This window comes from Indicator indicator, chromosome 28, assembly GCF_027791375.1.
Source record: "Indicator indicator isolate 239-I01 chromosome 28, UM_Iind_1.1, whole genome shotgun sequence".
In the NCBI taxonomy this organism is placed as follows: Eukaryota; Metazoa; Chordata; class Aves; order Piciformes; family Indicatoridae; genus Indicator; species Indicator indicator.
The window spans coordinates 9,702,696-9,717,468 of NC_072037.1; the positions used below are offsets into that span (position 1 = coordinate 9,702,696).

The 14,773-nt window shown below is 42.0% G+C and overlaps 1 protein-coding gene across 1 annotated transcript in view; it reads right to left on the minus strand.

Moving 5' to 3' along the window:
• The window catches only part of QSOX2 (quiescin sulfhydryl oxidase 2), a 90,120-nt gene that overhangs the window by 19,832 nt on the left and 55,515 nt on the right, over positions 1-14,773 (minus strand). The window contains exon 6 of the mRNA XM_054393243.1: positions 5,336-5,802. Within this exon, the coding sequence (XP_054249218.1) occupies positions 5,336-5,802 (467 nt within the window). The remainder of the gene's footprint in view (positions 1-5,335; positions 5,803-14,773) is intronic.

Genomic DNA, 14,773 nt, shown 5'->3' on the forward strand with positions numbered 1-14,773 from the left:
AACTGAACTCGCATTCCACTGGCATAAAAATTTAAGCCCTTGGTCAATTCTTATTTGCTGTTCATTTCTATTGTCAAGCGTAATACAATAAAATAACTAAAAACTCCCTCCCTCTTTTTTTTTTTTTTTTTAAGTGCATCAGTATTTTCAACACACCTAAGTACCAAAAACCCCATCACACAATGCAGCACTTCCAGGGCTGAAGACTTTTTATTGCATCCAGAAGATGAAACAGGAGCCAACCCAGCAAGTGCAAGACATCAGATTATACTCCTGAGCTCTCCCCATTAGGTAAGCTCATAAAATAAAACAAAGGAAGCAGAATATATAGAACTGAATCAAATTAATCCAACAATTACTCATCGCCACGGCTGTCAATTACAAAACCATGCACTTGATGCATCTTGTATTATAATAGCTGCTATTTACTGAAGTTAGGTTTTTCTGTTGAGTCCTGCAGAACTGCACACAACTCCAGGCTCACACAGTCTACTCAAAGCTGTCTTTATCTCTTAGTCCTGTTCATAAATACATTAGATATACCTCAAAAAATAGCTGAGTTCTAAGCACAGCACTAAATAGTTGATTTTGAACGTCACTTTAAGTTTCCTTTATAAATGTTTCACAGCAATAACCACAAGAGTTCAAGTATTTCTATAAATACGCTGATATAACTTCAATAAAAGCTTTCAACTCATTTATAGCTTTTTTTTTCCTTCTCATTTTGCTAGGAACTTATCTTTTTGAGTCATGCTCCACTGCAGCATTCACTTTAAGGAAGAACTGCTCCAAGAGATTCCTTAGTTACTTTTTAAAGCTCAGCTAAATCAAACCAGCTGTGGGCAGAATGTGAAGGCACACTGCAACTCCCAAGTATCAATAAAATTTAAAAAGCCTTCAAATTAAACTTGCTTTTATAGCAAAGAGCATGAAAGCTTCATCAAGTTCAAGATCTGATTGGCAGTTGCATGCCTCACTGGTCTGGAAATCTTGCTTGACCTTTATTTGTCTTTGGAGAAGGATGGGGCAGCTGATGGAGAATTTCAGTTGTGCTGAACATGCCAACAGCTGAAGAGGCACCAGGAGGAACTACAAACATGCTGGAGCAGATGGACACATATTCACAGCAGCACAAAAGATGCAACAGTCTGTTCCATCAAATAAAATGCAAAATAAATAAATAAATAGAAGTGTGGCTTCTGGGTATCTATCTCATTCAACTTCCCCCACTCCTCCTCCTTTTTCCACCTGTCTCCATCCTCCTCCACACAATAAATATAAGCACTATGAACTTCATGCAAATAGGCTGCTCACAACAATACAGCCCCAGCTCCAGCTGAAGGCTGGGTTAAAGAGCACCAGCTGGGCTGTGCTGCTCAGCACTTTCAACTGAACAAGGAGCTTTTCCCCTCCAAAGGATACCAAAGTTACTGCAGTGCCCAGTCAGGGCTGTGAGAGTTTACACTGGAGGCTGGATTGGTTTCTTTAAATGCTGCTGATTTTATTAGCATTAGTAATCATACAAACTGTATGAAAGGGGTAGGTGAATGATTCCACATCAACCCACACTACTTCTGTTTATGCTGAACAAGTTTCAGTGAATGACATGAATGTATTTGACACACTGGAAATTCAGCAAGTTGGTCAAACCTCCCGCTTAAGACTCACTACAGACAACCACCACACCAGTCATGGTGTAATAGCAACACACCAGTCACAGGGTAATACCAACACCATAGAATTATAGAAAAGACCCTTAAGATCATCCAGTCCAATCATTAACCCAGCATTGCCTGGTCAGGATAAACTATGTTCCTCAGCACCACATCTAAACAGCTTTTAAAACCCTCCAGGCATGGGGACTCCACTACTTTCCTGGGCAGCCAATTCCAGGGCTTGACATTTTTCCTTATGTCTAACCTATACCTCCCCAAATACAGCAGGCACAGTGCATTGCAAGAAAGATACTTTCTTTGCATACACCTTGTGTATCCCCTCCAGCAGGCAGATGCAACACTGTGTGTTATGTTCCATTATGAAGTTTCAGTCAAGGAGGTAAGAAACACATCACAAGGAACCTCCCTCCCTGTGTGCTGCTTGAGAATGATGTATTTTAGCACGTAGGCTGCTTCCTGAGTAACACCAAGGTTTCTGCAGTTCCCCACCAAACATATTTAAAGAACAATTTCTAGAAGGAAATCATTCCTGCTAGGTTTGGAACAACAATTGTGAGATTGACAATGGTTGCTCCACATCCAGGAGTGGATTTGCTTCTGCATATAATTCAAGGGTTGTCATATATGGCACTTGCAAGGGTCTGTTACTTCTACACAGAAAATTACTACACATAATTCCAGCCCACAGGCATTTTCGTGGATAGATTCAATCAGCTTTTAAGACAGAAAAAGTACAATTACCTTTAATGGCCACTTTGGACACTACTGCCATAAAACTAAATGTGTGATTAGGAATGTAGCAGCAAGAATTGTAAGCTTAAAGCCTGCTCTGAGAGGAGAGGGAGTATCAAACCCAAAGCATAAATTACACAACAGCAAGCACCACTCCTATTTTTCAGGAGGATTATGTTCTGCTGTGAAGTTTGCAATGACAGTATTGCCAAGATTTAAAGATAAAAATTAAGTATATTAGCACAGGCTATTTTATGGACAAAGTAAATGCACCAATTTAACTGGACTATAGCAAATACAATCACAGTGACCTAAGACTTCTCTAACATAGACAAGTCTGCATCCTCAGGAAGAGCTGTAATATCCCAGCAAATATGTGAATTTATTTTGAAAAATAAATATTGACACAGCCTAAGTGGGAGAAATGTTTGGGTTGTTTCTTTTTCATTTGTTTGGGGTTTTGGGGATGAAGCTACTAGGAAAAAGTGTGTTTTCAGTCTCCTCCTAGAAGCCATTCATTCCAGCTTTAAAAAAGAAACTTTTAGCTGACAAATAACACCAGAAGCCAATTGCATCTGCTGGTAGTGCCAATGTCCACAAACACCAAAATCCACTCTTTAAAATGAAAAGTCTTCATAAAAACTCAATGGATTAAAAAGCAGATAGGCCTTTTACTGGTTATAGCAACACAAGTGCATAGCATCATTTGCAGTTATCATGAGTGCAGATGAGAAAGAAAACATGTATTTGAAGAAGTCATTGCAAGCTCAAAAATAGTAACTACAAAGGCATCCTGCTGCTGTGGCAATATATAAACATGTCCCTGTCTTATGCTGACAAAAGCTCTGGTCAGTTTAGGCTCTTCACAATCTTTGCTGCAGTGTTCAAACACCTCCTTGTTCTTACCTTTCTTCAAAGCAGAAGTAAATCAAATCTACTATTGTTTTCACCAGAAGCAAATCAAATCACAAGGTGAAAATGTAACACAAATTCACGCAAACAGGGAAAAAACTACTACTTTTATAAACAAACACCCCCCCTGCAAGTAAAGAGCACATGAAATGCTCTGAAACCTCTGCTGCTCTCTTTTTGAGTTTCTGTTCACAAAATCCTCAGCCTGTGAACAAGTTCATTAGGACCTCTTTTTGGGTAGACGTCCATTTCTATGTATGGGAACCCATGTATAGCTGATACTGCACCTACATTTCATGTGGATTGTTAACACTTTTCACATACAAGGCTGCCAGAGAAAAGCCAGAGCTCTTCACTCCCTCTCAAACTGAAACCATATGAATGCATTACAACTGCTACCTCGAGTCAAATGCTAAACAAAGAGTAGTTTAATAGACTTTAACACCACTATATGAAACATAACATTTCCTACAAATGTGATCTCAGGTCTTCTCTCCACTAGAGTTATTGAATTTATTTCCTTACTTTGGATCTGCAGAGTAATACACCAGCACCTTCCAAAAACTCTGAGCACAGCAAGACAGGTCTCCCTCAATAAGAACCATGGAGGCCCCTATTCCTTTTTAAGTCATCATTTGATGAAAATCTGACTCCTGCTTACTTTGATTCTTGTATTATTTTCTAGCACTCCTTCCTAGCCCGTTCACACTAGGTTGAATTTGCACAATACAAAACAACCGCATGCACGGTCTCACCAGTACGATAATTATTTTCCATTTAGCCTCTAAACCAGACAAGTCTCTTTACAAAACATTCAGAAGATAAAGGTCTTGCCTCAGAGTTTAGAAACCAAACATACCTGCTGTGCCTCAGTGCACTCATTTGCATGCTGCAACACACATAGAGATGCTTGCATGCAAATCCACAGCTAAATCTCTGTGTGGGAGAGGTGGTGGTGGTTTATCCCTAGATTCCCAGAAAACCTTTTATTTGGAGTCTTGTTGCTATCACTTATGTCTCACTCTGGGAGAGTGGCAAGGTTGATCCATACATATCAAGGAACTACAGTGTACACGAAGCATAGCCAAGTGTGCCAAGACGGTGTTGCCCAGAGGCAACACGGTGAGCTGTGATCCTGCTGCCACCCCAATGTGCCAAGTCCCTGCTGAACCCCAGGGGTGATACAGTGAGCCGAAGCCCTACTGCCACCCACGTGTGCCAAGTCCCTGCTGAACCCCAGGGGGTGATACAGTGAGCCGAAGCCCTACTGCCACCCACGTGTGCCAAGGCCCTGCTGATGCCACAAGTGACACCATGAGCTGAAGCCCCACTGCCACCCCAATGTGCCAAGGCCCTGCTGAACCCCAGGGGTGATACAGTGAGCCGAAGCCCTACTGCCACCCACGTGTGCCAAGGCCCTGCTGAACCCCATGGGGTGATACAGTGAGCCGAAGCCCTACTGCCACCCACGTGTGCCAAGGCCCTGCTGATGCCACAAGTGACACCATGAGCCGAAGCCCCACTGCCACCCATATGTGCCAAGGCCCTGCTGATGCCACAAGTGACACCGTGAGCTGAAGCCCCACTGCCACCCACATATACCGAGGCTCTGCTGAAACCCAGGGCTGGCATAGTGAGCCAAAGCCCCACTGCCACCCACGTGCGCCAAGGCCCTGCTGATGCTACAAGTGACATAACAAACCAAAGCTCCGCTGCCACCCACCCACGCGTGCCAAAGTCCCACCACAACCCAGCGCTCCACGCGTGACCACGTGCACGGAGACACGACGAGGCACCTCCGCGGCCCATGCCGGAGCACCGGCACCGCGGACCGATGGCCGCGGCCCAGGGGCCGAGGGAGGCCGCGCTGGCCGAGGGCTCCGAGCCAACGGGTCAGGCCAGCGGCTGCCTGGCCGGAGTCGAGTTGTGAAAAGCCGGGCGGCGGCGGGGACCGCTCCCGGGGTGCAGGAGCACGGTCAGAGCCCGCCGCGGAGGGGGCGACGGCTACGCCTCACCTTTGACGTCCCCGGCCAAGGCCCGCCAGGTGGGGGCGAAGGCGATGCAGTGGCCGCAGGACGAGCTGTAGAACTGCACCACCCAGGCGGTCGAGGAGTTGAGCAGCGCCTGCCGCACCGAGCCTGCCGTCAGCACGGTCAGCGGGTCCTCCCCGGCCCGGTACAGCCGAGCCGCCACCAGCGGCAGGAGGAGCAGCAGCATCTCCAACCGCCCGCTGCCGCCCGCCGCCGCCGCCATGTTGGGACGCCAGCGGCGCGCAGCGAGGGGCGGGGCGGGGCCGCGCCATAGCAACGCGGCGGGCCCGGAGACGCGGCCTAGGGGCCCTGGCGCCCTCTCGCCGCGGGGCTGTGCCGGCCCCGGGAGAGTCTGGCCCGCTGCCTTCAGCAGGGAGGCAGGCGTTCGTGTCCGCGGGGAGTCAGGCGGTGTGGCCCGCTCTCCGCCACGCCGGCCAGTGAGAGGGACGTGGCTGATCCCCGGGCGGGGATGAACCTGTAGGCATTTCCCCCTCTGGTAGAATCGTAGGATTGTTTAGCTTGGAAAAGGCCTTTAAGATCATTAACCAACCATTAGAAAGTTAGTATCGGCCTAGGGGTGGAGAAACTGAAGCAAAAGACTGGAATTCCTGTCTCAGTTCTGTGTGCCACTCGTGAAAACCAGGATTCCTCAATTTCTCAGTTTTAAATTCTACCATATATACTTTCTAAACAAAGTTAGCCGTGTTACTGACACTGGTTCATAAAGGAAACATAACAGGTTAGTAACTACAGTCCCTTTTCACCAAGGAACTAAAAATAACGAGTTAACTAGAATAGTAGCTCTTTAAAATACTCTCCTTATGTGGTTTGTTCATCTTAGTAAGGAGTCCTTTCATGTCAGCTTATATTGTTTCCTCGTTCCCTAGGCCAGGAGGAGGTAGTAGGGTGGCTTGGTGGCTAAGTGTGTTACCAAACTCTGGTGACAGGGACACACCACAAATAAAGTCTGTGCTGTTCTGTTTAGAGCCGTATTTCCCTCAGGGGCACTGTAAGGAAATGAAGTAAAACTAATGAGGTTTAAGCAGTAGTTTGATGCCTGATTTTATAGGGCAATCTGCTATAGAAAGAGAAGTTTCAACGTCTTGTAGCTTCTCACTGAGAAGAGATTAAAATAGCATGACCTTTTGTTTTCATCCCAAAGCACATCGCTCTGCAGGGAAAAGCCATCGCTCCTCAAAACTGAAGATGCGTTGAAAAGCTGCATGGAGGACGCTGTGAACTCTGAAGAGGATCTTAGAAATTCTATCCTTTTAGTAAATTCAAATTGGTTGCGTGCTAGTAATGGATTTTAGCAGCTTTTATAGCTGCGACCGCAGTATGAAAGTCTTTCAGTCATAAGTACAGGCTCAAGAATTTTCATTACATTAAGAGAGGCAAAAAACCAACAGAGAAAACGTCCCCAGAGGTTGATTTAAGAGGAGTTTAAAACTTGTGTAATTGAAAGACTGAGCTCCCCCAAAAGGTAGTTCTTGCTTCTGTTACTCACAAATGCTTCTTTTAGTCATCCAAGTGGGAAACAAATGGGTCCAAATTCTTATTCACAGTGTAAATTCGGAGGTTAGACATCATTTTGGACCAGCAATCCACAGCCACTGCAAAGGCAGTAATCTTATATACAATAAAAATCCACAGACTGGGGAACAGATTCTGCCACCTTTGCCTTTTCTTTTCCTGATCCTCTCCTTTCTTGATAATTCATAACTAAAGTGGCTCACTAGTAACTTTTTCATCCATAGCCCCAGTGATGTGGTTGGTTGTATCACCTCCCACTGAGAGCTATTTTGTCTCTCTTTTTCCTGGGTACTGTAAGCAACAAAACCCAATGGTTACAATAGCAGAGAGCAACCACTTCAAAGAATTGAAAAATCTTGTGGCAGCTGCTAATTAGGATTTAAAAAAAACCCCAAAACAACAGAACTGCAGTGCCTAAGATATTTTAGAGTGTATTTTATTCAGAAGAATTGGTAAATGTATGAAGATGAAAGAGATGGATTACAGGAAAATTAAATGTAGGGTTTAACTGAGAAATAATCATTTCCTATGAAAGATAATGACTCCTCTTGAGGCTAGTATCAAGATTTATTGACCCAGGAGGTTAATATTGATCAAACCCAAGGCAAACAAAATATTAGACCTTGAAGGAGAGTAATCTTGATATTGAAGTCTTGCCACTGACTGAACAGGTCAATATATCTGGGTGCCAGAATCTAAGGTTTTGAACACAGAATGGTGGAGGATATTAAATATATCTGACACATTCTGTGTACACACTTTTTATTCTCATCAGCAATAGTTACTTTATAGCTATGGCCTTCTGCAGCTAGCACCTTGCAAGGGTTCAGACTTCACTCAAAAAACTAATTGCAGATATAATGGTTATCTTCCTCCAGTGTAACATATAGCTCAACATAAGGCATCAGTCTGAAAATGAAACGAGTCCCTCATCTATTCATTCACCTATAGAAGTGATATTTTTAATAGCTTCCATTCCAAACACAGCAAGGATCTTGCTGCTGCTGCAAAAGCATGGTGACAATAGACTGAAAAACTGTAGTGCTTCAATATATAGATTTGTCATTGTATCCAACAATCTATCTGTAAGTCCAGGAGAAAGAAATTGAGTTAAATTCTACTGTAAACTGACAACAAGAAAGCATTAATCTTAGATCAAATAACTTATCTGGATTAATTAATCAATGAGGATAAAAGTCAGAGACTTCAGGAAATGTACCACGAGGGACATGAGAAGAGTTTCTCAGATAAGATCAACGTGCCTGGGGCAGGAGTTGCCTCTTTGTTCCTGTTCCTATGGCACCTAGCAGGACAGGGTTTTATAACCTCCCCAGGAGCTGGTTGCAGAACAACAAAACTAATGAGAATAACAATCTGTACAACATAACCTGCAATTTTAATTTATTTCAATAAAAAAACACAAAGAAAACAAACAAAAACCCCAGGACACACAGAATTAATTTTGTTTTTTCAGAAAACAACTGTTTCACTATGAAAACATTTAAGCCATCAGTATTTAAAAATAGAAACTGAAAAAATATATTTTGTTTCCCACCAAAACCATACTGTAATTTTGATTTTAAATACAAGTACATACAAACTTTATGTTTTAATTGTTCTGCTTTTGCTTTTATTTGAAAGGCAGCCTGAATGAATGGGACTTGGCTCAATCAGATCTACTTATGTTCAGCTATTGAATAATGAACAGCTTGAGTTTTAATAAATATTTGCATAGTGTTTATTTTAAAACCCCTAACAAATAAAACATTATTGTTGATCTGCTCATTGTAAAATAGGTGGGACCACAGCAAGATACACAGGGAACAATTATGCTTACATTTTCTTGTTATAATCTTGATTTTTCCAATTTTGCCAATGCAAAGAAATAGGATTATTGATTTTCTCCATTTTGTCAATTAAAAATACATCCTCAGCACCTTCTGTTTGAATGCAAGAATTCAAAGGGCTCATGGGAATTGCATCATAGATAACCTAATCACATCCACATACATGGTTTTCAGAGATTTGAGTTCTGATAGAAAAGTATCCCACATAAAGTGCATGACATCAGTATTTGTCTCTTCTCCATAAAACTGTGGACATTAAACCTGAATGCCTAGCAGAAAACACAAGGAAAATATTTTTTCTAATATTTTTCTGTCTGCTTAAGTTCCCTCTTGCACCCTTTCAGTGTAAACATGAAGATTCAAATTAGCCAAGGCCACACTGGTATTGGATACATGTCCACAATAAAAATTCTTAAATCATGCGTTTCTTGCCAAAAAAAAAAAAAAAAAGAAAAGAAAAAAAAGAAAAAAAAATTTTTCCATCAGGGCCTTTCAGAATTTCAGAACAAGCTTCTAATCACAGGCTTTTCTCAGGTAAATCTTATTGAGAACTCTGATTGTATCAAGGATCAAGCTATCAAATATGTCTTCAGCCATTCTCATCTTCACAGTAAATTCATCATCATCATAGTGAGTCCACTGAGATTCTTCTCTGCAGAGCTCCTGAATCTAAAATACAAAATGGAAATGAATGTTTTCTTCGAGAACAAGAGCAGGGTCGGTTCTGAAAGGTGCTAAAACACTGTACCTAATCCAGCAACTTTAGATATGCATTGTTGGTGTAATTTATTGAACTTAAATCACTCACAAGGACTGGAAATACTGCATTATTGCCCAGAGGAGGGCAACAAAGCTGGTGAAGGTTCTGGAGAACAGGTCTGATACGGAACAGTTGAGGTAACTGGAGTTAAATCTGGGGAAAAGGAGGATGTGGGGAGACCTCTCTCTCCGCAACTTCCTGAAAAGAGGCTGTTGGTGGGTGTTGGTCTGTTCTCCCTAGTAACTAGTGACAGCACAAGAACATACGGCCTCAAGTTGCACCATGGGAGCTGTAGGTTGGACATTAGTAAAAAAATAAAAAAAAAAAAAAAACAACCAACCAACCAAACGATCTCTTCCCTGAAAGGATTCTTAAATGCTGAAACAGGCTCCGCAGGGAGGTGGCTGAATCCCCCTCCCTGGATGTGGTTAACAGACACAGAGATGTGCTGCTGAGGGACATGGTTTAGCACCAGACTTGGTAGACAGAGAGTGGTTGATCTTTAAAGGTCTTTTCCAATCAAAATGATTCAATGATTCCATCGTTATCATTGCCTTCCTTTTCCATGCACTTCCAATAACTTGAAATTCTGAAGTTATTTTAAGTAAACTTTATTCTCAAAGAAGCAGGAGAATTTCTGGTTTAAACCTAGAGAAAGAAAACAAATCTCCATCTGGAAGTTTGCTTACCAGAATAAGGTCCACTCTGTCTCTCTTGCAGTTTCCATACTTAGTCATATTAAGGAATTTTATTTTCATTTCTATGTCATTCTTTTCTAGATTCATTATTTTAATAATTTCACCCTGAACAAACATCTACAATATAAAAAGAAACAAGTTGAAATTAATTCTCAAAGGATTTCTATTGCTGTCAAGGTTGCAAATGAGTGACAGGCACCAGTGTGAAGATCCAGTTTTAAATCCAGAAGCATCCCAAAGTTTAGGAATCTGGTCTAGAAGCAGCTGATCAATACTGGCCAATCAATACATTTTAAAGGTAAGATTAAACCAAAACATTAATGTATAGGTTACATGCAAGACAGTCAAAGATGCAAGACAGGAGATGCAAAATTTTCTTTTCTCTACAGAGGAACTCTATAGACTTGGAATATTTAATTAGCTCAGTCTATGTTTATTCCAGCATTCAGAGCAATGCTCTTTGCTCCTCTAACCACCTCATCACTGCCATTATCTTCCCAAAATTCACAGTTTGTTCTTTTTGGCATTAGGATATCTGCTGTCTTCCCTGATTCTTCTTACTACGCTTCCCAGAATGTACCTTGACATCACTGACATCTGTTCTGCAGAGATGCCTGGAACAGTGAGATCCCAAGTTTTCCTTCATCCATGGAAATGTGTTTGTATTTGCAGTCACCTGATATTCTGCACATAGCAGCTCACGGGTCAAATCAAATATAACCTGTAACAAAGACACAGCACTGGCATCAACTAAATTTCTCACTGATGCCTTTTCAGAAGTTTTCTCAGTGCTTCCAAAAGATGTTGGATTGCTGATAGCAGAGGTTTGCATCTCACTGCAAAATTTCCTACCATCACCTGCATCACTGATGTTCCTGTAGCTGATGGCATGATGAGCATTGTCTACAGCAGAAAATAGTGGACAACAATGTGTGAACACTAAGCATGGATAACTAATACAAGAGACTCTGCTGTGGACCTCTCTCTGCACAAGGAGGTTAAAGGGCCCTAAAACTCCACAGTTTCAGGATGCTGAGGAACATGAAGATCTCTCCAAATTCAGCAAGACATCCAAGGCAGGAGACTTGGACTCTTTAGACTGCAACTTTCCAAGAAGTTTGTTTTTGTTTGAACAGACCCAAACCAGATACTGGGGTAGGTGTTGAGGGTGTTGTAATTGAAGAGTTCTAGCAAAAGGCTTCTATCACAGCAAGGACATCTAGTCTAGATGTAGACTACAACTATTTTGCAATTGATTACCAGAAGCAGTATTTTGCAATAATCCTGTCAAGGTTCTTTTAGTTTTATTTAGTGTTAGCAGCTAGAACAATATTAAGTACTGAACAGTAGTGAGTACTATGAGTCAGAACATTAGAGACGTTTAATAACAATTAGTGCTTTAAAAATACCTGATTATACATCTTCTTGCTTTCTGCTTCCAAATCGTTCCCTGGTGGATCATTACATTCAAAGTGCTTTGGCACACTGATTCTCCTGAACCGGGAGCAGATGTTTTCCGGGGTCCATAATTCATCTACAGCATGTGCAGACAGTTTCTTAATGTATGAACTGCGATGTGGGATCACAAGAGGAACTTCCACAGTTTTCTTCCAAGGAGCTGAGTGCCACTGATCTAATTTGTACAGGTATTGCTTTTGTGTTTGTCTCACTGGTACATGCTGGTCAGAATTAGGCTGATCAAAGTCTTCAGTGCTTCCAAAAACACCAGCATCAAGGATTTTTATGAGAAGCTTTAGTATAGAGGGAAAACAAAACCAAAAAAACAAACAGGTGACATACTGCCTATTTGCACACAATTTTTAGAGGCATTGTGACTATTAGTAACTGCTTAAGGTCCCACTTAAGAACATCTTGTTATCCATGGGCTCAAAGAAACTCTTAACTGGAGTGCCACTAAAAAAATATAATACCTATTTTAACTATATTTGATAGAATTCAGCATTAGAAAGAGTTCCACTTTTGGAGTTCTATGAATATCTGACATTTTGAAATCTTTCAGTTCTAAATTGGGACTACCCTCCCTACCCCCAAAGCAAGTTTCTTGCCGTTTGGAGGCTAATTTTTGTTGTTGTTTTAGTTTTAAACTCTCTGTGGTGGTACTTCCTGATGGACTATTTAAGAAGTAAAAATTAGACACCATGGAACTAGAAGAAGCAGGTGTCAAAAGCTCCTATTTCCTTTGGGCTTTCAGTCTCCTAGAGAGCTGAATGAAATGTGAGATTCTGACAGCTCTGAGTCCTGACTTTGCTAGAAGCTGCCTGCAGAGAGAACACAGGAAGACAAAGGTGCTCGGAGCCAGGAGATGCAAAGGAGTCAGGCAGAGGAGCTGACAGGTGCCCAAGTTTGCTCTGAAATGAATAAAAATTGATGGTTTTTTATTTTTTCAGATTTATCTGTTTTTACTTAGAAATCCCAACAAAAGGTTCCATTTGCTTTGTTTAGGGTAGCTGTACTTGTTATTGCTACACTGCCTTCCAACACCAGAGGGGAGCCTACAGGAAAGCTGGAGAGGGACTTCTCATAAAGATGTCTAGAGAAAGGACAAGAGGGAATGGTTTGAAGCTGAGGAAGAATAAGGTTAGACTGGATGTTAGGAAGAAATTCTTTAGTAGGAGGATGGTGAGACTCTGGAATGGGCTGCCTAGAGTGGTTGTGGATGCCACCTGCTTGGCAGTGTTTAAGGACAGACTAGTTGAGGCCTTGAGCAACTGAGTTTAGTTGAGAGGCATCCCTGCCTGTGGCAGGGAGGTTGGAGTAGATGATCTCTGAAGTCCCTTCCAACTTAAGCCATTCTGTGATCTTATGACTTGACTTATCCTTCTCCTACTTACACATACTATGCACTGGCTGCAGGGTAGTTCCTTCAGTGAGGAATGAGAAACATTAAGTGGGCAATCAGGTCTCAGAGGTTGACATGGTGCAATTTTTTATGGATGATAAAAAACAACTGGGCAGCACAAGTGCTTGCTTGTCCAGAGCCAATTTCAGGTCCAACACTTAAGAAGACAAAAACTCTCTGACTGTACTTACTGGCAAAGTGGTTGGAGAAGCCTCTGAAGATGAATGAAATATCTTGTCTGCTTTTGATCCATGTTTTCTTTTAATCTTCTTATATTCTTTAACTGCATCATCTACAAATTTAGTTACAATTCTTTCTGCTGCTGTGTGACAGCCACGAAGGCCAAGCGTATCAAAATCACAGAGCAGTACATCAGAAACCTTGGCTGATTGTTCAGATAAGGCTGGAACTAAATTTTCTTTGAGGAGAAACAGTCTCTGATTGTCTTCTTGTCTGATGCCTTTGCCACAATTCATCACATCTTTTTCAAAGGCACTTTTATATTTGTGTTGAGCTGTTTCAGAAAATGCAATTAATGTGTCAAGCAGAAGTTTTTTACAGAGTTCACTTGCAATGTCATCAGCAAGTTTGTTTCTTTTCTGGTCCTCTACCTGGCAACAAATATTTTTGCTTGTGTTTACCTCATTGTGTTTCCCAGTCTTACCTTTCATTGGGAACACATCTGCAAGAATCCTTCTGTTTAGTTGTGTCACTTCTGGTTTTAATGTATCTGATCCCAAGCATATTAAGTTATTTTGACAGAGAAATTCCTTACATTTGCACTGGTCAGAATGTGGAAGCCTCTGCCCTTTTCCAGCCAGCAAGGCAGTGTGTAACCTGCACTGGTTTTCTTTCACTTCTGATCCTCTTGCAGTGCTAGTGTCTTCTGCTTTCTTCTCTGTAAGCCCCTCTCCCTGCTCATCATCACCACTAGAGTATTTGCAGTCTCCTTTGAAGGATTCATCATCATAGGAGTCAGAGTCTTCATCCCCAGTGGATTTGGAACCATTTTTGTTAGCAGCTATCAGGTGTGAAATCTCATCAGGTCTGACAAAGATACCACAGTTTTGAGCACACTCAAAATACTTCATCCCTTTGTAAGTTCCAGCATGATCACCTTCAGCTTTGTCAAGTGCAACACCAGCCCAATGGCCACTATCAAACCAAGTCTGCCCTTTGAACATTAGGGTTCCAGGCTTGGTCTGCTTTACTAACACTCTGTCTCCAATTTCAAATGATAGTAATGGGTCATCAGTGTCCTCCTCAGCTTTGGGCAGTGTTAAGCATGTTTTGCATTGTTTCATCATGAAATCAGGACTTTGACTGGCCTGACCAGATGAAATAGGATATGACACTGCCAGAAACTCCAAATGCTGTGAAGATGTCTCATACTCTTGTTGGTGTTCTAATGAGGCCTCCTTTGCACTGGAAATATCTTGGACTAAAGATTGTTCTGAGTGACTACCATCTTGAGCTGAAAAAGTGTCTGTTGTCTCTCCACTGAGCAGTGGAAATTCCTCAGGCACAGTGTTATCAGGTAATGGGGGTAATGCATCCCTTTTCAGTGATACATCTTCATCCATACTCTGCCTGGACTCTGAGACTGTCATTTGTTCTGGAGGAGGTGGCAAATCATCCATACTGAAGGTAGAACCATCATTTTTCATTACATCTGCACCTAAAGGGGGAGGAGGAAGTTCTTCACTTGGCAATGACAAATCCTTT